Genomic DNA, 26,171 nt, shown 5'->3' on the forward strand with positions numbered 1-26,171 from the left:
CGTAGGCAACTGGACAAAACAACCACTCCACAGGCACGTGGCACTGCACAGGAGAGCCAGCTCCTTGGGACCAAGACTCAGCTGTCCATTTACTGTACATCTAAAGGACAAGGGATATTCTTTCAGGGACAGAAATGTACACATCTTAGCCAGAGAAGACGATTTGAAAGGGGCGAAAGAAGCCATCTACATCAAACTGGAATGATCTTCCTTAAACAGAGGGGTGGCCTACGACATCATTTACAGTATTACCCACCTACAATGCAGTCTTGGGATCCCTCTCCAGATGACTTAACACCCATTCGCACCTGGACCCATCTGACTCTAATGACTCTGAAACTCTGAGCTCACATGTGACCTCAACGACTCTGCAAGGGCTCACACCCACACACAGTTTAAAGCCTGCAACTCTGCATCAGTCCGTTAGAACTGAAAAAGCCTCTTAGATGAGAGGCGAAACGTCTTCAAGAGACTCAAGCGAGTCCAGCTGCCTACAATGTAGCACTTAAAATGTGTACAGGGACGTTTTACCCTCTAGAATAAGTGACGTAAGCAGTAACGAAATCTGAAAACAAGTGGTCAGTTGGAGATGCATGATAGACACAGATATGAAGAGAGATCTGTCTTGGCTGTTCACTTGTGTTCAGATCACCACAACACATGTTAAAACCAGGTAGAATCAAGTTCGTTAAGTGTGTTGAAATTTAAATAGGTGAGTTATATAGAAATTCAACCCCAGTACAATCGTCATGAGCAGGGACATTAGCTAAAGAGACCAAAACAATTTTTTGTACCAGGCTGTAATCATGTTTTTTTCTGGCATTTTAACATTGGGGTTTATGGGGATTGACTCGCTGTTGGAGCCACCTTCAAGGATGTGCAGTTTTTGGAACTTCTGCGTTGGCTTCATTTTCTTGTAATGACTAGATACAGGACCCAAAGATGGTGCCTATCCAGTCCAATGATAATTGTTCAAGAAAAGTTTCTAGCTCCTGGGTTGACTTCCATGACGTGCAGCTCACCAAAATCTGCAGTTTTTTTTATCTCTTTTAATCGCCTTTTTTTGGCTCGAGAAAAGTTTTACAAATATAAAACCATCATGGATCAAAAATTCCTAATCAAAAAGGTCATAATTGACCTTGTTTGCAGTTCAAGGTGTCAACAATTTTACAGATATGTCTTTTAATTTTTTTGCTGCAATACCACGAGTAGCCACAGGGGAAAATAGGATGCAAGGCTGAGTGGCATTCATGGGAGACTGCAATTTTCAGCCCTGGAGGTTGCTGCTTGATACTGACCCCTGCTGGCAGTGTTAGCAAGTGCTGAGAAATGACGCTGAAAATGCCTCTCAGCCTTTGGCCTGCTGATAATTGTACTTTATTCAGAGCTGAACAAGATATTTAGATACTTGGTACTGACACTGTGGATTCAAGCAGACTTTGAGGGAGTAGTTTTGAGTGCAATATTTCTGCCCAGGCAAAGCACAGATGCTTCTTCACCCATATAATAAAAAAAAACCTCTATATCTACATAAATCACAAGGGAACCATATCTTGAATCCAACACTGAGGGATTTTGAGTTTGCAGCTATGAGAGTAGAATGACAAATGTTTTCTGTTAGTCCCTGCAGATGGATATAGCATTTCAGATTGTAACTCCTGACTTGTAGTTTGATACAACTGTCACCACAAAGACCACAAACATTTCTACGCATGACATAAAAGAGCTTTAAATTCACATTTCAGAAAAGGGATGGCAGCCAATCCAGATTTCCATTCAAGCTAAAGGCTCAGTGGAGAAGACGAGGTCGTCCGCTTCTCAGATTTGGTGCTGGGATTGGCTTTTCATAAGACAGCAGACTTCTTGTTTTTTTGTTGTTTTTTTTTTTGTTTACCTCGTTCCCACTCCTAACTCCCTCTCTCCATCTCTCTCTGTGTGTCTCTCTCTGCCTGGTAATCAGGATCAGCTACATATGGCCGCAGCAGCCAGACTTTTGCTTCTGAGACTCGATGTAGTCGTGTATCTGGAACTTGGGCTCGTTTGGCTGCTGTGTCGCTCTGTGCTTCAGCTCCCTGATGGAGAGAGACACAGGAAGTTAGAAACAGAGGGGGTGGATGTGTGGGATGGAGCACAGACAGGGTGAGCAAATCAAGAAAATGAGAAGGGAAGAGGAATAAAACAGCAAGCGAGCGAGGGAGAGAAACATCTATCTGTACTCAGATTTAATCAAAATGCCTCTGGCATGAATCACTTAATCTAACTTGCACTTGAAATACACATGAAGATAGCAAATCACCCACATCACTTTCTTCCACAGCTCTGGGAACGTGCTGCACAATCAGTCATTATCAATCCGTTTTTAAAATTCCTGCCTTTCAATAAGAAAAGGTATGTGTGCACAAGGAAGTCAGAGGTAGAAATTACACAGTTAATGTTAAGATCTACCGGGAGCCTCAAACATGCAGAATGCCATTATAACGAGTCAACAGGAACAAACAAGAAATTAGCCAAAAACCATTAGAGTGTATTAGTAGCAGAAATCACAGGGAGGCTCATAAGTGTTGATGTCAAGTCAAAAAAAAGTATAGAAACACCCAGAGAAGAAGAGCAGAGTAAGTCTGTGTGCATGAAGCAGATTAAAATACAAACCCTTTATGTGGAACCTCAGAGGAAGACTATGAGGTCATGCTCCAGAGGCACGACCCCAATTCAACTGGAAATTAATTTTGGTTTTTCTACTACGAGCAGAGAAAGGTGCACTTTCAATACCATCTGTAGAAACATTAATTTTCTTACCACCAAGAACTACATAAAAGAAGATGTAGCCTTTGAAGCGTAAAATATTTGTTTTGGGGATCACTTGTAGATGACTCTGGAAATAAGAAAAGTGCAAATAACTTCTCTGTGAGAAGCGTACTCGCTTTCTTTCTTTCTTTCTTTCTTTCTTTCTTTCTTTGCTGTTAATTTCCTTTTACTCATTGTCGTTTTCTCTCATTTAGGTGGGTGGTGGGGTGTAGAGAAAGGCCTACTCTACAGACTTGCCACCTGTCGTGTCTTTGAAGCATTTTATAACCACAATGTGAACAGACCTTGATTTAGAGCTCAGAATAAAGACACACAAACTGATTAACCAATCATGTCTAAAATAAAAATACCTCCATCCTTCAGGGATATTTAAGTAGCTACACACTTCATGCATTGTGTTAACTTGTACTACATTGAATACTAGAATGAAATGGCCAAAAGTAAGTGGACACCCAGGCATCCCCACCCATAGCCTATGTGACTGTTGAGCGTTTTATTCTAAGACTACAGACATTAATAAATCAGCTTCAACTGCACAGGTTTTCTCTTATTCTCTCGCTGTTTCTGTTTCCTGCCAGACTTGTGTGTGGCAGGGGGCGTGGCTGGCTCTTCCCACTGCAGCTGATGAGGCACACCTGTTTCCACTGGGCTCATCAACTACATATACCCGGTCTTCATTCCACTGCTCTTCCAGGTAATTCCATCTGTGTCTGTAATGCCAAGTGTACTCTTTTCCAGTGTTGCTTCTCTAGTGATTTCTTCCTTGAGTTTTTTTGTGCCTTGTGCATTTCTGTGATTACTTGTATTTTTGCCCTGTTTTCCAAAGGCTACCATGATCCTCACAATTGCCAGTCTCAACATTTACAGTACCGGAGTGTTTTTACATGTGCTCAGCCCTCGTGTTACCTCTGTCCACCAATGGACAATCCCCTAGCCAGCCGTCTCCCTGCCTCCACTACCTGCAATTTTCTTTGTCCTTGACCAATAAACTCTTTTGTTTCCATACACCTGCGTTGGTCTCTGCTTTGGGGTGCAGCCAGAAACCAAAACCTAACAACAAGAGTGTTATTGTGAGGCTGGGCTCTGATGTCAGGCAATAGAGTCAAGGGTTGCCTTAGTTGACCAAACCATAGTCGACCAGAAAGGTCATTAGTCGGCAAGATTTCATTGGTCTCTTAGTCGTAGAAAAACAAAACAAAACAAAAAACGTGAAACTCTGTTAGGAGCTGTGCCTTGTCAAAATAAATCAAAGCCTATGTGACTGGACTATGTGGGAATTTCGTTTGACAGGACAGATACAGGAAGTGACCACGCCAAGCAGTCAGACAGGAGTCAGGTTAATTTCCAGGGCTGGTACCTGCAGTTATTCCACAGGCTAGTTAATAACATGCCGGGCAGGAAATCCAAAGTGTGGGATCATTTTAAGAAGGTGAAGGACGAACCCAAGGTGATATGTAAACTCATCTTCATTGGTCGACTACAAACATGACGTATCATCTGAAACATGGAAGTAGCTACATGCCCATTAGCCCACAGCGTCATTAACAGGCGGCTCGCTCAGTGTGTGACGTGCACTTGTAGATAAAATATAGGCCTATATTAATGAAGGTTCATTAGTACGGTTTTGTATTTCTCTGTAATGTAGCACAGTGTTAACAATGTTACTGATACTATTCTTTCTCACACCTTCAACTCAAACCATTGTGTTGCCCCGCCCAAAATATATCATTTAATAATTAAACTAATATTGTAAACATGCAGGTGACTAGTTGACTAATGGCCCTAAATCGCAACAATTGGTTGACTAGGAAAATTCTTAGTCGGGGGCAGTCCTATTAAAGTTTGACTCAAGGGTAGGCAACGCTCTTCTCCAGTGGCTTCCTGTAGATTTGACCGAAAATGTTATGGGAATGAATGTGTTATTTTTTAACACGCAATTTTCATCTATCATTTTAGTAGCCCTAAAATAATTCTTACATTTTCCAGTTGGGGCGTCACGGTGGTGTGGTGGTTAGCACTCTCGCCTCACAGCAAGAGGGTTGCCGGTTCGATCCCGGGCGTGGAAGCCCTTCTGTGTGGAGTTTGCATGTTCTCCCCGTGTCAACGTGGGTTCTCTTCGGGCACTCCGGCTTCCTCCCACAGTCCAAAGACATGCAGATTGGGGACTAGGTTAATTGGTGACTCTAAATTGTCCGTAGGTGTGAATGTGAGCGTGAATGGTTGTTTGTCTCTATGTGTCAGCCCTGCGATAGTCTGGCGACCTGTCCAGGGTGTACCCTGCCTCTCGCCCGATGTAGCTGGGATAGGCTCCAGCCCCCCCACGACCCTCAAGAGGATGAAGCGGTTAGAAGATGAATGAATGAATGAATGAATTTTCCAGTTGTATAAATGTGTAACATCTCGCCAACTATGTACCTCATACGTCCACTGTCTGGGACCTTTTCCTAAACTTTACAGAATCTGAATAGCGATGGCTAGTCTTATGTCTCCTGAGTGAGGCTAGATTTTGATTCTAAAACCAAAAAGGAAAATGTTTTTTTTTTATATATATATATATATATCTTTTATTGAGCAGATGGATTCCACATCTACATTTAAGGCTAATGTTTCTGAACATTACCGTTGTGCCTGACACTCTGAGATTTAAAGGAAATCAAATGTTGTAATAGGCACAAAGGTAAGACTGAATAAGGTAGTAAAAAATAAAGTGCAATTGCAAGCAAGCTGACCATTTTCCCCATAATCACAGGCCTACCCTCCCATACCCACACCACTTCTCCACTCCTCCCACCTCCCTCCACCCACAGAGACCCATCAATCTTCAGTCATCTCAGTTGTTGTACAGTGTGTGCTGCGGTTTGGACTGTTGTGCTAGGTGTGTGGCTTCAAGGTATGATATGAGGGGTTTCCAGATTTTATTGAATTGTTGGAGCCCATCTTTCAGGGCACATCTTATCCTTTCCAAATGGAGTGTGTTAGTTAAATCTCAGAGGTAGGGACAGTTCCATAAAATGAGAATTAATTTCTTTGCCGTTATGAGGGGATAAGAGAGAAAACTCTGCTGTGTGGCATTAAGCTTTCTGAAGGTCTCAGATATTCCGAGAATAATGAGCAGAGGCTCTGGCTTGATCACAGTGTTCATGACCTCTGACATAATGCTGCAGATATCAGTCCAAAAAGACTGAACTTTGAATATAAAGCAAAGCTATATATAAGTGCTGCCACAGAAGACCAGCATGTTAAGTGCCAAATAACCATAAATAGCCCTCTGCAGAGTAGCTACTTTTTTGTAAAACATATTAATAAATGCTCATTTAGACCTATTGGGAATGTAGGAATTAAATATGTTACCGTTACAATAAGGCACAAATACGTATTGTGGCTCCAAACAGATTTTTGAAAAACTTTTTCGCCATTTTTTTGTCATGGTCCGTCAAGTTACCTAGATTCATGTTCATTTATCATCCCTGTGTTTTCTGTTTTATTTTAATAACTACTGTCTCATCTCATTGCAGATCCAACGTCCTGTCAAGTTTCCCTCCTTTGTGATTTCTTGCCCCGCCCCAATGTGTTTCACCTGTGTCTCATTGTCTCCCTTGTCTAAGTTGATATAAGCCTCTGTCTTCCCCTTGTTTGTTACCAGATCGTCTTGACCCTTGAGTAAGAGTTCTATTGTTTCCCTAGTGTTCCCTCTGTGTGTCTTTTTGACCCTTTTTGCAAGTTCTTTTCAGATACTTTTGCCTGTGTGACTGACCCTTGTACTGACCTTGGCCTGATTAAAAACCCTGAACTTTCATCTGAGTCTGAGAGTCTTCTTAGTGAGTCCATCTCCAGTTTGTGTTTGATCATTTTTTGTGTTGTTTTGATAATAAAGGTTGTCTAACTCAAAGTCAGCGTTCAAGTTTATCCTTGCTATGTTATATAGGACTGAGGTAAGGGCTCTGTGCAGGACAGTCAAATTCATCCACACAAGTTTAAAAAAGTTACTTATGGTTGGGGTGGGTGGATCAATACCAAAATATTGATAATACAGATACTACGTTTTCATTTTGAAGTGGCCAACAGCACTGATACCAAAAGAGAGATCAGTTTCTCTCCTCAACATTGTACAAATTTGTATTTCAAGACTATAACTGCATGTGTAAACACTGCTCTGTTGTCACAGACACGCCAGCTGCATGTACTCTTTGCTTCTCCACCAGCTGCATAAGGAAGTTACGACAGGCCCTAGTGCACGCTATCCTGCATGTAGTGTCTTGACAAATAAAGGCTTGACATTGTACAACATCGACTTAGAGATTTCCCAGCAGTCGTCAATGCATATCTGACAAAAATATCAAAGAAAGTAAGAATTTCATTACTTAATTGAATAGTTTTTATAGTATATTTTTAGTTTTTATAGCTTATATAGAAAAAAAGCATTTTTTAAACAATAAAAAGAAAACAGAGAACCATGACAGATGGTTTTTGCCTTTTTGAGGACATATATAGCAAATGGTACCATATTTAAATGAATAATAATCTTTTTGTTATCATTTAACTTTGAATACAGGAATATTTCCAAGGTGACAATCTGAATCACCTGCAAGGGCCTGTTCTCTCTACAGGCCCCTCCACCCCAGGGCCTGCACTGTCTATATTTACGCCCCTGTTGTTGTTGTCATTTTGTGTGTACTCAAACAACATATATGTGTTGCACTGCAGTGCACATCGTGACTAGTTTAATCCGATTCATAATTGCAGAGATGGCTGAACGAAAAAAAAAAAGAGTTAAAAAGCATGAGTAAGAGACCTTGGTGCTGTGACACAAAACAACGGAGGAGGAGGGAAATGTGTCAGCATCCAGACCCCTGACACACAGACGAGACAAGAGTCAACGGTCTTTTCAGAGGCTCAGAGGAGGAATATCCACGTATATTGTCGTGAAACTATTTTAGTCAAATCAGATCTTCAGCAGTGGTAAATTTTACATTTTCAAACTGTAAGTAGTCATTATTAGCTGTAACTAATTATTCACCTCATAAATCACGACACACTGCTCACCTTTACAGGAAAGTACATATGCTGCTTTTAATCATTAAGGGTATCAGTATCAGTATTGGTGATTCTGGCCCTGTATCACTTGGTATCAGACCGAATTTTGTGGTACCACCCACCCCTAATTTAAGGCCCTCACTTTGTGCAGGAGGGCATGTAAACACAGCTCTTCCTTAACCCTTTGAAACCTCAGCAAAATCAGCTTGGTTTCTTTCAAAAACATGGGAAGAAGGCAGTGAGCAACTGTAGAATAAACTACCCCAAAAATAAGCAAGAAATTAGTAAAGAGAGAAAATTAAAAACAAGAAAATTAGTGGGGAAAAAAGAGAGGGAAAAAAGTAAAAGTAAAAAATAAATAAAATAAGGAAATGATCTCCAAAAGGAGCTCAAATTTATAATAATTCTGTAACATAATTCTAAATATATAATAATGATAAATATCCCCCCCCCCCAGCTTTTTAAAAATACTTTTCCATTATTATCTTTTTTTGTGTGTGTGGAAAATTTTTACCGAGTTGCTCATCGCCTTTTTTTTCTCATGTTTTTGAAAGAAATAGCACCAATTTGCTCAGGTTCAAAGATTTAAATACTTGTGAAAGGAAGGCGTCTGAAAACAGAAGAACAGTGATGTTGCTTGCAGCTTCAAAGTGTTAAACTGTTGCCACAAAGAACAGAATCACTTAACTGGAACCAAGGAAATCAAATTTCCTCATTTTTAATTTTGTTATTTTTTTTTATGTTGTGGAGGTGTGTGTGGTCAGTAGTAAGATGCTGGGGACAGATGTGGGAGGATGGCTCATGAGAGCAGCACCAGGTGAGTTGATCGTAACAGCTGCTGCTGGTTTGTGCTGATTACATCTCTCCCTTTTTCATGCAGCAGTGTGCTGGCCCTCAGATGAGTGCAGCCCAGACCGAGGAGAAGGACACTGCCTGAGGTTTTAGTTTAAAACTGAATGGAGTGAAAGACGTCGACGACGACACCAGATGTAGTGGTGGAGCTGTAGCAGCCACGGGCACATGTTGGGGACTGATTTTGTTGTTGTTGTGTGCTGGGCCACAGAAAATAAAAGTATGGCATCTTTTGTGCTGAATCTGTGCGTCTGTGCTGGGGAACTCAGAGGGGGAGCAAGACGGCTACACGTTTATTAATTGCAGGGTAAATTAGCATCTGATCATGAAACTCTTCAACCTGCATTAATATTTTTTTTGGCCGCATGAAAGCGCAGAAAGCCTCTTTACACATCCAGCAGACACATAGTAACGTTAGCATTGATTTAGAGTTGTGTTTCTGGCCTATTGATAAATGTCAGTCCAATATTTATTCTCTTTTAGCTCTGTTTTTGGTCCCTACCACCTCCAAACGGAAATATATTTTAGCTGCTATATTCTCCACGGTGTTTAGCAGCTAGTCCCTACTTTTGACTGTCTGCATGAGCTCTCTGCTGATGCTGGAAACAATGATGACAGCAGTGAGAGTGAACAAAAACAGTAGCAGTTTGGACTGGAAAGCCAAAACTAAGAGCTTAAAGAAATGCTCTGCATTGCTGAAGAGAACTGCAGAGTCAGGTGGTGACTCTGAGCTACATCTTATACATTACACTTAGTCACTTCATCCACTGCTAATATAAAAATATTGATTCATGCAGCTTTAGGACTTACTTTGCTATAGCGAGAAAGGCCAGCTCCACATTGACTCCTGTCTTCGCACTCGTCTCCATAAATGGTACACCATATTCCTATGATGGAAAAACATTAGAAGAGTGAGTGGACTGTCTCCTCTTGAGAATATGACCCCATGGAGCCATCATACATTACCTTTGCCAGCTTCTCTCCATCCTCCGTCTTCACGACCCTCTCTGCAGCCATGTCTGACTGTAAGACAGCAGAGAGAGAAAACAAGTCATCACAGCGGAGGTGAAGGGTCACAGTTTCACCACGCCATTAGCTACAGCTGATGCACCATCGTGTCAACTGGCACGTCCTCATCTCTGCCGCCAGCCTCTGTGCCAGAGCTCCTCCAGACTGATGAGATGTCAGAAACTCCACCTCTAGAAAAAGAGCAGCACTCCCATAGACTGATGCCGGCAGTCCTGCTGCTCTCAAAGCAAATGATCTGAGCTGCTGCTGTGTGACATCTCTGACCCTGGAGAAGGTTGGGTCCTCTCTGAGCCACCAGAGGGAGCTTAGAAATATATCAGCTGTGACTGCTGGTTGCAATGAGACATAACATTTTCATTTTCATCACCAGCAGCACTGGGAAGGAAATGGTTACGTACAAGGGAAGCTTGAAGTGAAGTGATAAGTCATTTCTGTGGCGGGCTTTGTTTGTATCCTCAGTCATAATGATCAAATAACACTGGGTAATGGGTAAGAAATTAATGTGTTGATGTGGACGATTCTGTAAATGGACCGACTTTATTTTCACCGCAGGGAAATTCTCCTCACAGACCAAAACATAAATCAATGAAGACACACAAACACATTTAAGACTGCGTCTCACTTGTAAATGTTAAGCGACTGAGAGTTTGCATTCATGCATGTGCTGCATGGTTGAGGCGTTTTCTGGCTCTTAAGCATTCACATGTCTGCCTGAGTGTGATAAGAGCGTGTTAAAATTGAGAGACCAGTTATCCTCCTGATCTTTTTTTATGTAATGCAAAAAAAGGAAGCTTTGCTCACCTTGTTGCCGAGCAACATGATGACCACATCCTTCTGGGCATACTCATGTATTTCAGTCAGCCAAGCCTTTCAAAGTATACAAGACAGACAGATACAGGAGGGGAGGAGAAGGAGAGATTGGTCCATAAACAAAACAAATACCACCACTTAAAGTCTGCATTTTCTGCTCTCCTCCTGAGCCATGCATTATCACCGTCCTCCAATCAATCACAGTGAGACTGAGTCACTCTTATCCTTGAACACTTTTATTGCTTTTCATTACTGAAACTGGGGACTGTGTAGCGAAGCAAACGATAACATCATGTCATTTCCAAAGAGGGCTGTGAGAAAATGTTGCAGGTCCTCGAAGTACTTTGCATGTAAACAGACAGAGTGAGGCGTTCAGCTTGAGAGGGTTTTAGGAAGTGAAAATGAAAAGAGAAGAGAGAAAGAGAAAGAGAGTGGGAGGGAAAAGTAATTTGATCCAGCCTTACCCTGATATTGTCAAACGACATCTTGCTGGTGATATCATAAAGCAGAAGTAGCGCTGTGAAAGGAAACAGAACAACTTTATTGTTTTCTGCACACTGTCTTATGCAACACACACATCGACACCTACACACACACTTTCTATGCACAATAATAAAAAGTAAACATCTCAGCCAGGTGGCAACCCTTACCTACACCACCCGCTCCCACACATTAACACACACACAATATAGCGAGCATGAGGAAGTGAAATATAAAAAGGAAAGGTCACCCTGGGCATCTCTGTAGTAGGCGTGCGTTACGCTTCGGAATCTCTCTTGGCCAGCTGTATCCCAGATCTGCGTAACAAACCACATAATTACACAGCAGCTAATGTGGGAAAACTGAACATCCTGAACAGTCCACACTGCAAAACCTCCGCAGCCAAAAGCAGAAACATACCATTATAGCCTACCACCTTACAAAGCCGAAATATAAAAACTATATATTTAGTCAGTCAAGTCAGGATCTGGTGTTATTTTAACATAGAACAAAAATAAGCTGTATTATTTTAAAGAAAACAGCTAAAACATAAACTGTCAAAGCAACAGAGCCATTTTAGCTGCTTCAAACATGCTGGTCAGGTGAGTCAGATGCTAGCTGCTTTAGCACAATCTACTTCTGTAGCCCCTAAATTGAGCATAGCATTAGTTCAGGCAGGACACCATGTCAAGCTCAGCTCACATCCCAGCTACATCAGCTGATCTCAAACAGCCCAATCAACTGATGGAGCTGCTGATAGATGGAAGGGAGTCAGCTGATGAATCACATGATTCCTTTCTATGAAACCAATTGGTTAATCTCATCCAGAGCGCCCTATTTAAACTGCTCTGGCCTGCCTACTGTTGCTGCTTCCTCTGCAAGCTGCTTTGCAATGTGCCTCCACCCCAGCTCCTCCTTTTCATGTTGTGTCTGACTTATCAGTGTCATTTCTGTTTGTCATTGATGCTGCTCTGTTCTGTTCCCGGGGGTCTTTGCAGTTTGCTCTCCCTGCCTTACGTTTTCCATGTAGGCGCATGGAAGGGCAGGGAGGATTGCTCTCTCTGCCTTAGGGACTGTACACATGCTGCAATTTTTTTGCGCCCTCAAATTAATTGTTTTCAATGTAGATGGGCAGCAGGCACACTCAAATGCCAGAGTGCCCCAAGTTTAACTTTTGGAACGTAGCAGTGCGCACGGCATGTCATGTGACGAGGAACAACCAATCACAGCCGACAGATCCCTTTACCTTCTTCTGTAAATATCAGTCTGTAAACATGGAAAAGTTGATCATTTTAGAACAGGGTTACCCAGAGCTTTACATCTGTCCCACGGATGACAGGCCTACACACTTCTAAACAGCGCTTGGAAGAAGATCAGCTCTGCACTCAGGATTTCAGGTCAACAGGCTATGATACAGTGCTTGTTAAGTTTGCTTAGCAGCCTCAGATGCAACCTGCCACAGCGCTCTTGAAAGCTGGCACAAAAAGGCACAAAAGTAACGCCCAGCAATTGACCTTGCATTTTCCAGGCAGTTAAAGACGCAGCATGTGTATAACCCCTTAGGCTTTCCATGTAGGCACATGGAAGGGCAGAGAGGTGTGCTCTCTCTGCCTTCAGACATTCCACATAGGCCTTGGAAAGGCAGAGAGGCCACAGAACAGAGCCATACTGCCAAATTTATGATTGCAAATGGAAATAAAGTTTTATATGGCTTAAGTTGTCCTGCCTGAACTGTTAGTTGTTTCACACAAATGAAACATATAATTTCTAATTAATGAACATCTTGGCAATTTAGTTACTTATCCCACATAGATAAGGTAGCTCTGGTCATAGAGAATAAAAACAGTTAAACTGGTTGTGCTAGAACGTAAACTAAGTAGCCTTGTGGTTATGATGATTGACGGGAATGTAACTTAGATGGACAGCTTTCAGTTGGCACATAAACCTGCACAGTTGCTCACATTACTACAATATCAGGCTTTGATCAGATTGACAATGCAAACAATGACATTCAAGTGAGTATAAAGCATATTTAGATCAACCATTATTTGTAAATCACTCTTCAGATTATTTCTGATTCTGCATGATCTACCAGTTGAGTCAATATGTAGGTCAACAGCTGACAGATGCATGACATGATTTGTCATTTGGTGCTGTAATGTACACTCAGATCTTGAGAAAATGTCCGTGTTCTCACCTGGAGTTTGACTTTGAGGTTGTCGACATCCACCACTTTATTCTGCAGACATGAGAAGAAGAGCTGTGAGAGACTGTCAACCCACCATATGCTTTAAAGACTGGAGTGTTGTGAAAACTGCACAGAAATAAATGACGAACATCACGGCAGACTAAAAAAAGCTTAGAGACTCAGCATGTGGTAAAAGAAACAAGACAACTAAAAGTGGCTTTGAATGCTGGCAGAGAAAGTAATTTGCAACACCCACACAACAACAAGGTCCTGGGATTAGACTTAATTACACAACAGTGAGAAAGACGACTGGCAGCATAACAACTGACTCCCCCGTTAATTTCCTGGAGCCCCGTAGGGGTGCCCTCTGATTTCCTGTAGAGAAAAGATTGGCTTAAAATAGTTTAGGCACCCCGCAAGAAAAAAAAGGTGACGTGTGTGACAGATGAATGTGCTGGATTAAGAATGAAGTGGAAATACGGGTTCAGGTGATATGCAGAATTTAACATGCATGCTCCAACATGCAACAACAAGAACAAAAACACAGGCTCCTTCACACTCTGTTTCATTTACATTTCATTAAGCTTTCATGACCTGCTACAGCAACAAGCCAGGTCACAACCGCATTCAGCCTTGCACAGCAAAAACCACCACAGAAAGATGAAGGAAGTGCGACTAGCAAATATTCTGCAGCACTTCCTCAATCACTTCATCACCTCGTATCAGTGACAGGTCAACACAAACAGCCCCTGCCTTTCCTGTGAATGCACAAGCACAAAACAAAAGAAACGCAGACAGAGCTAAAGAGAGTGTTAATGCTAAATCTGCCACCTGCTGAATCCTCTGCCTTGCCAGAATGGACATGGTTCAACCCCTGCATTAGTTGCCATGGGTTTCCATTTTTCCCTCAATTATGACGTGAGAGGAGCCTGCATGCTGAGTAACTGCTACAAGGAAGCATGCCGAAAATAGACCGGCCATGTTACAAGCTGCCACAACAGCCTGCCTGCCTATCCATGCACGGAGGACAACCTCAGCATATTGACTCAACTGCTCTTCTCAGACGACTCTGTTTCTAAGCAGCTTTGCTCCTCTTCATAACAAGCCAGAAAATGGTAATTGCTTGCATTAAGAGCCATTCTTCTGAATGAATAGTGTGACACTAAACTCATCGTGTTTTCTGCAAGTGTAAACCAGTGTGTGTTCCCTTTTGTAATGCATTTTATGAATGGAGACTGGCTGCAGTACTTGTTGCTTTTGCCTGAGTGGTGGTAAGACTGCATGTCGACACTTCTGAATAGACAACGTCCATATACCTCTATCTGTCAGACATCCATTACGCTCCCTAATGTCTACACCGCCATCCAAAGAAGACAATACATCACTCAGGCTAATGCAACACAATTTCCTCCTCGAATCACCCCTACTTGACTTGCCATTAGTGTGAGTGTTTTCCCATGATTGGAGGGAAACAGGAGGTCGAAACACTCGCTCCACACCGCCTGTTTTCATGTTCAACCCAGCAGAGGAAGAGATGCTGTACAGTAGAAATCTGCTCCAAATTCAGTGACAGTCACTGCGTGGGTCTGTGTGTGTGTGTGTGTGTGTGTGTGTGCGTGTGCGTGAGGTGTATGTGACTAGGAGCTCGTCTGTCAGCAGTGTGACTCCTCCAGGACCGAGCTGAGCTGCAGCCAATCTCTCCAGGAGACAGAGACGTGGGCAGGCACCTGCCAAGACATTTATGAGGCAGTCCGCAGAGCCTTGCAGCACAAGTGGTCTGTGAACTTGACTGATTGGTGAGATGGTTTGTACATTTGGCACCATCATCTCAGAATGACGAAGTGTTCCGCTCAGAAATAGGGTGATAATTGGTCCGCAGTCACTCTAACAAGTGGATCCCTTGTTGCTTTGTAAATATCATTAGGGATTGTTTTTCAGGACTATTTCCTCATGATAGTAGCAAGCATATAACACAAACACAGAAATAATGAATAATGAGTCATTATGTGAGACGCTTCAACAGCATCTCTGTCTCACCCTAAAGTCTATTCCAACGGTGGCTATAAAGTTGCCTCCCAGAAATGCCCCATCTTTAAAGCGCACCAAGACGCATGTCTTCCCCACGGACGAGTCTCCCAGCAGCATCACCTAAAGAATAAACCCACCACCAGAGAAGAGGGACAGCAGGTTACACTGGGCCAAAGACATGACTGACAGTTCATACATGATAAGATAAGAATTACAATCTCCTCTGAAGAGGAAATTAAAGCTGAGGGGTGTGTTGCATAAATGATTTTGCAATTAAAGGTCCAGTGTGTAGGATATGGAGGGAGATACTGGCAGAGATGAAATATAATATAATAAGTATGCTTTCTTTAGTTTAGTAAAAATACAGAATCTGACTTGTTTTAACATAGAATTTAAAAAGAATATTTCAAAGACAAAACCAAAGCGTCAAAACAAGAGCACCAAATTTGGCTAGATAAGTTAGCTGCTGGCTGCTAAAGCTAAATATACTTTGGTACTCTGTGGTTGTTTCCTGTAAATGAAATACATTTATAATGAATTATTAACATCTTGGTAATAAATACCTAATATTATAGTTATTTATCACACATAAATTAGGTAGATATGATCATAGAGGATAAAAACAGCTAGCCTAAACTGTTATGCTAGTAGGCTGAGTAGCCTAGTTTAGCAGAGTGGCACAACTGAACATCCTCTTAGCAATCCTGCACAGGCAGCAACCATAGATGCATAATAATTACTAGATAGCAGCTGCCAAGGTGGCGCCTATTCACTCCAATGGAGTTACTTGCATAGTGCATATGCCAAAAAGGTTTCTAGCCCCACCCATGAGTTCTCACTTGGCTCCTAGACTTAACATTGCTTTTCCAACTTTACAAAAGTTTTAACAATATATAAAACCACCATGGCTCAAACATTCATAAAAAAGGGTCATAATGTTCGCAGTCTGAGGTGCCCTGTGTATGGTTTTACAGACGTCTCTTTACAATGCTCGTATCTGTGGGAAAAAGTTTTTGGGCCACAGGGGATTTTTTAGCTGTTGTAATACTGCGAATGGCCAATGGATAAACTGAAAGCAAGGCTGAGCAGTGTTCCTGGGGGCCTGGCCAGGGGCGTTAATATAGACAGGGCAGGGGGGCCCATAGAGAGACTGAACAATGGGTTGGGTGGAGAATGGGCCTGTATGAGTGACTGCCAACTTGAAAATATGCTTGTGTTGGAAGACGAACTATCAATAAATTAGAAACAGTGCCACTTGATAGACATGCACTTAAAAAAGGCAAACCCATCTCCATCATGTTTCTTTTACTTTTTTGTAGATAGTCAGTAGCATCTATTACAAAATGTTATGCTGATTCTATAACTGTGAATCAACCATAAAAATTGTTCAAATAAAGTAATAATTTCCTATTTTCGATGGTATTTTTTTGTTATACACAGATATGCGATGATGATTGCTGCGTGACATGTATGTTGATGTTATCCAATGTCAAGTTTCTGATCATGTGACGAGACGATATGTGCACAATAGCGTGCACTGGGGCCCAGTAATTGCCTTTCACCACTGGGCCTGGCTCCAATGAATGCTGAAGCATAAGCCTATGTTTCTACAGTAGCCCAGAAAAGACAAACCAGGTAGGGCCTACATAGGGCCATTCACATTTTAACATTTTTGCGTCTGCCACCACACTTAGCTACACCTCTGTCACAACAGCGACCACTTATTTTTTAACGCAAACCTGCTGTATTCAGTGTTTTTACCAGTTTCAATCACTTGGTCTATTTGTTTTGGAGACAGAAAGACCTCTGCGGATAACTGCATCAACTGCAATCTGCATCCTCACTGCTAGATGCCACTAGACCCCCCTAAATCTTACACACTGTTCCTTTAAGTGAGGAATATATTTCACAACTGGGATCATGATGTTGGAGTCAGATGATAATCTTGTGCAATGTCTTATTTTGGTTAAGATTTCAGTTCATTATATGGCAACCGCAGAAAGTGTTGTGATCTACTGTGTGTGTCTGAGCTGCCACCAACATGTGACACTGTTCAGGAGAGAGGACTCAAGGTGCTGGAGCCAACTGTGTAATTTTAACTCATCATTTTTCAGTCCCAAACTAATCAATATAATTACAACAACAGGGGTGTGTAATTATACAATCCACCCAGCGCAGATATTCCCATAGTGAGTGGCTGCTTCACTGTGCAGATAATAATGCAATTAAACTTGAATTTAACTTTGCCTTTTGTCTGTGGCTCTTTTATTAGACAGTTACAGGTGTGCCCGTGCTGCTTTAATCAACACTTAATGGGAGGGAGCAACAAGTACACCCTCAGCAAATATTTGCGTGTATAGAAGGGCGGACAAAGCGACCTCGAGAGATTTTAAAGGCTCAAAGAGGCTTCACATTAAAGCATCAGTGTCTGCTGTGTACAGTCACTGATAAAGGCCTGGTTAATAAGGAGAATGCATGATAGTTAATGCTTTTCACTCATTCTCCAGATGTTGTTGCTGCAGGTACACCCAGTTGTTTCTGTGTCAAAACTACATTTAGACACCTGTTCCACTACAAAGAAGAAAAACAACACACAAGATAAGGACGGAGATACACACCTTGAAGGCAATATCATAATACTCGTTAATAGAAGCGCATCTCTCCAACACATATTTTGACGTCCCGTTTTTAGCCTGCTTGTCCGTCAACGATGTCTTCCTTGTGGACATCGCAATGCCAAGAAGAGAGCGCGGGCTGAGAAAGCCAAACCACAGTTATCTCTCCGAGATGTGTCCAAAGAAAGAAAAGAGACGCGCACGGTGTGTGTGTGAAGATCAGTCCCGGTCTCCGCCAGCCTCCAGCCCCTCTGCTCGCATTACTGCGTGTGGCCACAAAATGATCACCAGGCGCTTCCCGAGGAGAGAGGAAGAAGGAGAAGAAGAAGAAAAAAATCACTGTCAAAAAGACGGAAGCGACAGGTCAAAACTTGAAAAACAAACAGCGGCGGCGTCTAACATCCACCAGTCAGGAGAGAACGCGGTGATGACAAACAAGCGGAAACATTTCTCTGCATCCTGGCGTGGGCAGATGATTAACTGAGCACGTGAGGACGTCGGCAGCTCCGACAACACTCAGGGTTTCTTGTGAGTGAGAACATCAGTCTGTCTCTGAGGCTGACATTGTGCCCAATGACAGCTGCGGGGGTCAAGCGCGCTGATGGCTGACTCATCCGCCACAGGTGGTGCTCGATCATTGAGAGGGTCAGAGAGGAGAGGAGGAAAGAGAGGTGGGAAGAGGCTGAGCTGTGAGCTATTAGTTTAAACATACTTGATGTAAAGCATGACATTTTCTCCTTCAGATATTGTTCATTCTGGTGCGTAAAATGGCGCGCAAACCTTATCCAGAACCCTTTATTCAAACGTTTCCTTCATGAACACCTCAGAAAAATACCCACAAGACCATTTTATATTAACAAAAAGTATGTAGTTCCCATTTGTGATTGCTTCTTATCTACCCATATTTCTTCCATTTAAATCCCTCCACACAGCAGGCAAACAAACAATTACCCAAGTCTCTTCTTGTCAAGAACAAATGATTCTATAAATACCCCCAAATCCCCTCATTTAATTAGCATGTCATACATGTCTAAAATGGTTTCACTCAGAGTCTAAAAATCAATCTTTTCCTCTAGTGTTTGTCTCCCCCCAGTGTTCAAGTCAAGTCTCCCCTCCTCTCTCAGTGCTGACAGGACTAATGACACATGGTCAGAGATCATTCATGTTATGCAATCTCTTGTCCAAACATATGAAGTCATCAGTCTGTGTCAGGGGCGACTGCAGGCAACATCTCACCCCTCTGACATCAACATGGTGATGAAACGTTGAGTTGTAGATGGAGATGATTGAATGGTTGGTTTATTATCACTAGGGTCAAAGAGCAGTTCTGGTATGTGGTTTATATGAAAGCTGTGAAGAGAAGTGTATCTAAATGTCAAAAATGTTCCTCCTTGTGTTCATTTAAAGGGACAACTCATCCCCAAATATAAAAATACATATTTCTCGTATACCTGTAGTGCTGTTTATCAGTCCAGATTGTTTTAATTTGAGCCGCAGAGTGTTGGAGATATCAGTTGTAGGGATGTCTGCCTTCTCTCAAGTATATAAGTATAAAATTGGCTTTGCCATTTTGCATTAGCATGAGTTTGTATGATTCAAACTTCAGAAAACCCTGCAGAAAAATGCACCAGAAACAAAATAAGTCACTCTGCTGCATATGTCTCCTGGATTTAAAGTCAAGAGTAAGACGACACCTGCAAATACACTTTGATCTTTGTTTTGTTTTTTTTACTTAATTTTGGTAGAGCTTGGTTAAGATAATCACAGTAAAGTGCCTTAAAGGGACAGTTCACAATTGTTCCTCTTACCTGTAGTGTTATCTATCAGTCTAGATTGTTCTGGTGTGAGTTGCAGAGTGTTGGAGATATTGGCCGTGGAGATGTCTGCCTTCTCTCCAGTATATTGGAACTAAATGGCACTCGACTTGTGGTGCCACAAAGCGCCTAAAATTGCATTTGAAAAACTCAACAGCAATGTCTCTTTCCAGATATCATGACCATGTTACTCAAGATAATCCACAGACCTTAGTGTGAACAGTTTCATGCAGGAACTGTTTTCTTTCTACCAAACTAGACTTGCCAACAGCATCACCGCACAGAGGGAAGTGTGCATCTACTTTATTTTGGTAGGGCTTGGCAAAGATAATCAAAATAAAGTGCCCTTAAAGGGACAGTTCACCCCCAAATTGCACTCGGCTTGTGGTGCCCAAAGTGCAAAAAAAAGAGTAAATTTGAAAACTCAACAGCAATGTCTCTTTCCAGAAATCATGGCCCTGTTACTCAAGATAATCCACAGATATTGTTGTGAGCAGTTTCATGTAGGAACTTTTCTTCCCTCAGGCAGGTCTCATAGAAAAATGTGAAATGGACACAAAGGCTTACGTGGTGGTGAGCATGAATTATGTTAAAATAATGTACTGGCAATTGTCACAGTGGACGCGCAAATTAAGTATAAAGAGCAAGATAGTCTGCATATGGCAGGTGAAGGGGTGGATTCGTCAAACAAACATGTATTTTCAACCAGAAGGCTACTGTTCATGTACTTGGTGAAAGATAGTCTGTATAAAATAATGGATGTTGTCACCATGATGTCACCCACTGGTTTGTTGACTGCCTTTACGAAGCTTTGAGTTTGGCATTTTTTGGCCAACTTGTTTTTTTTTTTTTTTTTGAGCGACCATATTTGGACAAGACTGTGAGGAGCAAGGAGTCCCCCCATATTGAAGTTAGCTATCGAGACCAAAACCGTTTTTGTACCAGGCTGTAAACATGTCTGATATTAAGTTGGGCATTTTGACATGGGGGTCTGTGGGGACTGATTGGCCTTTAGAGGAACTGCACTACTGCATTGGCTTTATTCCTCAGCCTCAGAGGCTGCTGCTTGGCGGGAAACCAAAAGTCAATGTAGTTATTTGCCTTTACAGACTTTACATAACCATGCAAATTATGTAAGTTTACATCACTTACAGTCTGTACGTAGTTATTTCAGCTGAAACTGGGATCTCTTAATAAACTTCACCAAGTATTTTTTTGTTCTCTTAACCTAACCAACTGTTTTAATTTCCCTGAACCAAAATTTTTTGGTGCTTTGAACACCACAAGCTGAGTGCCAGTTAGTGTGATTATGTTGGAGAGGAGACAGAGATCTCTACAGCCGATATCTCCAGCACTGTGCAACTCACACCAAAACAATCTAGATTGATAAACAGCACTACAGGTAAGAGGAACAATATGTACTTTTGATTTTAGGGTGAACTGTCCCTTTAAGGCACTTTATTTAAATCATCTTCACCAAGCCCTACCAAAATATAGTAAAAAAAAAAAAAAAAAAAAAGATCAAAGTGCAGGCGCTGTCTCACTCTTGACTTTAAATCCAGCAGACGTACGCAGCAGAGTGACTTATTTTGTTTCAGTGGTGCGTTTTTCTGCAGGGTTTTCTGAAGCTTGAATCATACACTACCACAAACTCATGCTAATGCGAAATGGCAAAGCCAATTTTATACTTTCTCACAGGTTTCTGCCTCCTCTGTGCTGCTCTAATGGCACTGACACAAAGCCAAAGTTATCACAGCTGAAGACTCATACATTAAATGAGCCATACATCTTCCCTGTCTCCATTTGCCTCCACTTGCTGCACAGAATGAAATCCCCCCTCACATGTCACACAGCATAAAATCATTCTTGTTTAAAACAGCTTTGTTACAAACATCCAGCAGCAAACAGCCCGCCGCCATGACTTTCATTAGCAGTACTGTCTTCACACTAATTTAATCATAGCAGTGGCATCATTAACCATAATAATGCACACACACGGAGTGTTAAGGATCGTAATGAATGCAGTGAGAACATCCCACACTGGAGAGCACCACATTCATGCTGCACTTCACTGACACACAAACAGCACAGAAACAGAAAAGGTTTGCTTCACTGTCACATCATGATTTCAGTACAAACAGCCCATCGCAGTGACGTGCCCTTCTCATCACTTGGGTGAAGTCAAAAGCATAACAGAGGGGGAGGGAGGGAGGTGGAAGAGAAACCATGCACAGGATGGTGTGTGGAGGACAGGAAGTGTGGACTCACTGTGAAACCGATGCCGACGGTGGCAGTGAAGGACCCTGGGATGAATTTGCCCTGGTCGAACTGGACCAGCAGAGAGGTCTTGCCCACTCCGCTGTCCCCCACGAGGATGGTCTGCACAGAGTCACAGAGAGATGCGACATCATGTTTCCACTGCTGCCTCCTCGCCTGAGGCCAAGTACACTGTGTATGGGCACATGGTGTAGGTTACTGTACATGTTCTGTGCTGTCCCTCAGTGTATTGCTCAGTGGTCTCTAATGTAATGTGACGGGTTAATGCCTTCAAGAGGGAAGAGCAACTGGGAAGATGCTGGAGGATAATTGTGTGTGTTTGGGCCTCAAACTGTGCCACTGTATCAGAGATGGCTGCTCACATCTCAGGCTGATGTTCTGCCTTCATTCTTACACTAACAAGGGGAACAGATACATTTTAAAGTATATAAAGACACTCTGCTATGATTAATATATTGTTTAACATGGTTTAAAAAATAGAGCTGGAAGCAGGTCTACCCTTTCTCCCTGACTGAGAAATTTTGAATCTGGCCTTAGCACCGCCTAACACCGCTGCTTGCAGACATTTTTCTTACCGCTTTTACTACCGCTGCCTGCACTAGGTTGACCTGCTGAAAGACCAGTGTGCATCAAGATGGCTAGTGTTAGCCTCAGGGCCCAGACACACCAAACTAACATTAAAGAACTGTGCTGACGAAGGCAGACTGTTGTGTCACCTCTGTCTCGGCCAAGTTAAACACAGAACTACAGCCAACGGCCAACAAGCATGGACGCTCTGCGTTTGTGTGAGAGGAAATAACTCCCCATATCAGCAGACGGCAGTAGTCTGTATTTGTCATTCGAAAAGGGGGAACAGGAAGACAGACAAGACAGATTCAAGGTGCTAGTTAGCCAATTAGCATATTAACAACACAACCTGATGTTGAAAGATCTAAGGATATTTACCGTGCACCAGGGAACAATAACACATAAAATTCTGAACCATTTGTGCTAAAGAGGTCAATGGCTAAAAAAAATGTACCTAATATAACAAGTTTGCTTAGATCTGACGGCCTCTTGACTTTAGCTTTTTGTTTACTTTCCTCATTCCCGTTTCTCTTCTCGTGCACTCCTAATCAGGGTGATTTCATTCTCAGATGGACTTTGCCTTCTCTGATACCAATTCAACATGCCGCTGACACAAAAATCACCCTTTGGCATCAAACTGGGTATTCAACTAACTCAAATGTAGACCCATTTTTGGCAATGTTTGACACTAAAAGAAACTGACATCGTATAAAGACCGAGAAGGTTGCAATGCAGCGCAACGCATGGAATGCAGTGTCAAGTTCTGCCTGTTATATACATTATCTTCTTTCAAATGACACTTCCGTTTTCACAGGAAATTTTCTGTTTATATACAGTCTCTTTCAAAATCAACACACTACGTCAGTATAAAAACGGAAATTGGCAGGGGTTTTCCCCTCCAACAACTAATGCACATGGTTAGTTTAGCCAACAAAAGCATGGGTTAGGTTTAGGAAAAAAGAACAGGGCTTTGCTTTATAATCTTACCAGATGCAAACACTGCTCTCCCGGTGAAAGTCAATGTTTGTTGCTGCCTTCACTTTCGTTCTTGTCCCGCCAGGTTTCTCCCTGATGCTGCTAAGCGCAGTTAAACTATAACAGCGACCGGCCATGTATCATGCCAACGGCTCTTTTTATCTGTGTCTGACACCGCAAATCACTACCCAAGCACCGGATTTCGCCGACTCCGGAGTGGGATAGGTCTGTTTTGCTGCAACTTGCAGTTAGCATGTGACAGAATGTTTGCTGTCAGAGCTTTCACTATGCTAATGCTAACTCTGCTCTCTGTACTGACACTGTCCTGGAGGAGGTTTCAGGATTCTTTGCCGGTGTTTTGTTGAAGTCTGTTCCCCCTTTTATGCGTGTTTCTCTATCTAGCTTTTGTATCAGGGATGTACCTAATCCAGGTTGCCTGGCGTACCTTTGAATCTCAGATTTTAGGGAAGTGCACAGACATCACCTCTGTGAAAATATTTCGCAAAAAAATTTAACACCCTCAGTTTTACAGACTTGTAAAAGATCTGAGTAGTTGTTGCGCCACTGTTGGCCAAATCAAATCTCATACACATACTAAAAACAAACAGTCAGCGCCGGTGTGATAACCATCAGTTCTCATGGCCGAGGGTCATGCTTCATCCCAGCAGGGATCTGCTGATTTGACACCACAGCGCTGGACGTATAGGCATCGATCGGCCTTGTCGCCATGGTTATCATCTCATTGGGGGTTGCCGGGGGCGTCCAGCCTGGAGCTCCTCAGCAGCAAATGCTTGCCTCTTTTGTTGACATTTATCACCCCTCTCCTCCTCTTCCTCCACCTCCTCCTCCAGCAGGCTGGACCCGCTGCCTGCCTCTTATCTGCAGTCTCAAAGAGCCCACATGCTGCGCAGCATTACAGCATGCAGCGCTGTGCAGCTCGCAGTACGTTCACTTTAATCACTGACATCCACAAGTTCTGCACATTTGACTTTGCTCTCCCATTAAAAACAACACTGTGACAGTCAGAGCAGATATACAGGATGGAAATCAGACTATCTGCTGCTTTAAAGTGAATATTTGTGGAGCTCTCTTTGAAGATGTAGTCGTCCAAAGTGCTGAGTAAAGCAACAACTTTTATGCTGAAAGTACAGATAAAAGCCTCAGAAATCCAGCAAATAGATGGTGACCTTTGCGAAACAAAATGTACAGTGTATAAATAATATAAGATGCTATTGTTTCACTTCTGAATAACAGGCATTACGGGAAATGTTTTTTTTCCCGCAGTGTGAGTGGGTACAAGCACAAATTGGCCCTCAAGTACAAATGATGCAGACCAGAGGCAAGCTGCTGTGTGCATGACTCACACCGTGTTTGTGCGCTGTTTAGCTGGCCACTGTGAAATCAACATATTACTATTTCATACCTCCTTCATCAAATTTTGATGCCGGCATGTAAACATTCTCAGGACAAACGCTGTTGGAGAGCAGAGCAGCAGCGAGGGGGCACTTTATCTCCAGGAAGCACATGTGGAACTGAATCTATGTATGAAGGTGGGGAGGGGTTACTGTGGCGAGGGACCTATAGCGGGGGTAGAGATCCTGAATATGTCTCCATGGCAACATTAGACTTCTCAGAGTTGTTTGGGTTCATCAAGAGCAAGCCCCAGAGACATGTCATAATGAGATAGTTACCATGAAAGTGCTGAGTGGAAACCCAAGACTCTCGTATATACAATGAATCCAGTGGATAATAATTTAATCATACATACCTACACTAAGGGATATCATCACATCATCATAACTCATCACACAGCAGCAGCTACTTAAAGGAACAGTGTGTGAGATTTAGGGGGATTTAGTGGCATCTAGTGGTAAAGACCGCAGATTGCAACCAGCTGAAACTTCTCCCGGTTAGAATTCCTTCAGTGTTCATTGTTCAGGAGTTTTTTACCAGGAGCTGAATTATCCGCAGGTCTCTTCCTCTCTAAAACGAACAGACCAGCCGATTAAAACCAGTAAAATACTTTCATGTTACAAATCAGTGTTTCGAAATCTTGGCTTGGCTTCCTGTTACATTTAGAATTGATTTCCTCCTCCTTGTGTACAAAGCCCTACATGGGCTGGGACTGAGGTTATTGGAGGTTCCCAACAACAGCTGGAAGGAGATCAGGGATGCAGCCTTTGTCAGTTATACATCCCAAAGCTATAGAACACACTACCTATAGATATCAGGGAAGCTAGCTTGCTGAATATTTTTCTGAAGAAGGCTAAAAATGTATCTATTCACTTTAGCCTTTAACTAGATTCAAGATTCAAGGTTCAAGAGGCTTCATTGTTAATTCTACAGTTATATAACAGACATACAGAGAATCAAAACAGCGTTTCACTCTGAATTGACCCACGGTGCAGACAGTGCCAATGGATAAGTATAAAAAAGTATAAAATAATAGCCTTTAACTAGCTCTAACTTTCCTGATACAGGTCTGAAACCCGTTATTTTTACGCTTAATGCTGCTGCAGTTTTACTTGATTTTATGATTTATGATTTTACAAGCCTATATGTCTACGTCTCCATGATTTCATGATGTCTATTTTCATATGAAACACTCGGTGCTTATACTGCCCTTATTGTAAAGTACTTTGTGCTGCATTTCTTGTATGAAAGGTGCTATAAATAAAGTTTATTATGAATATGACT

The 26,171-nt window shown here is 42.3% G+C and overlaps 1 protein-coding gene across 1 annotated transcript; it reads right to left on the minus strand.

Moving 5' to 3' along the window:
• Positions 1–1,354: 1,354 nt before the first annotated feature.
• Positions 1,355–18,430, minus strand: LOC125879200 (ras-related protein Rab-37-like). The gene is made up of 9 exons (XM_049560871.1): positions 17,845–18,430; positions 15,236–15,346; positions 13,208–13,249; positions 11,261–11,327; positions 10,995–11,047; positions 10,522–10,587; positions 9,658–9,714; positions 9,502–9,578; positions 1,355–2,072 (listed from the first exon to the last, which is right to left on the minus strand). The coding sequence occupies exons 1-9, from the start codon at positions 17,953–17,955 to the stop codon at positions 1,967–1,969; spliced, it is 690 nt and encodes a 229-aa protein (XP_049416828.1). The 5' UTR covers positions 17,956–18,430; the 3' UTR covers positions 1,355–1,966.
• Positions 18,431–26,171: the final 7,741 nt, after the last annotated feature.

Source organism: Epinephelus fuscoguttatus, linkage group LG19 (genome assembly GCF_011397635.1).
Source record: "Epinephelus fuscoguttatus linkage group LG19, E.fuscoguttatus.final_Chr_v1".
In the NCBI taxonomy this organism is placed as follows: domain Eukaryota; kingdom Metazoa; phylum Chordata; class Actinopteri; order Perciformes; family Serranidae; genus Epinephelus; species Epinephelus fuscoguttatus.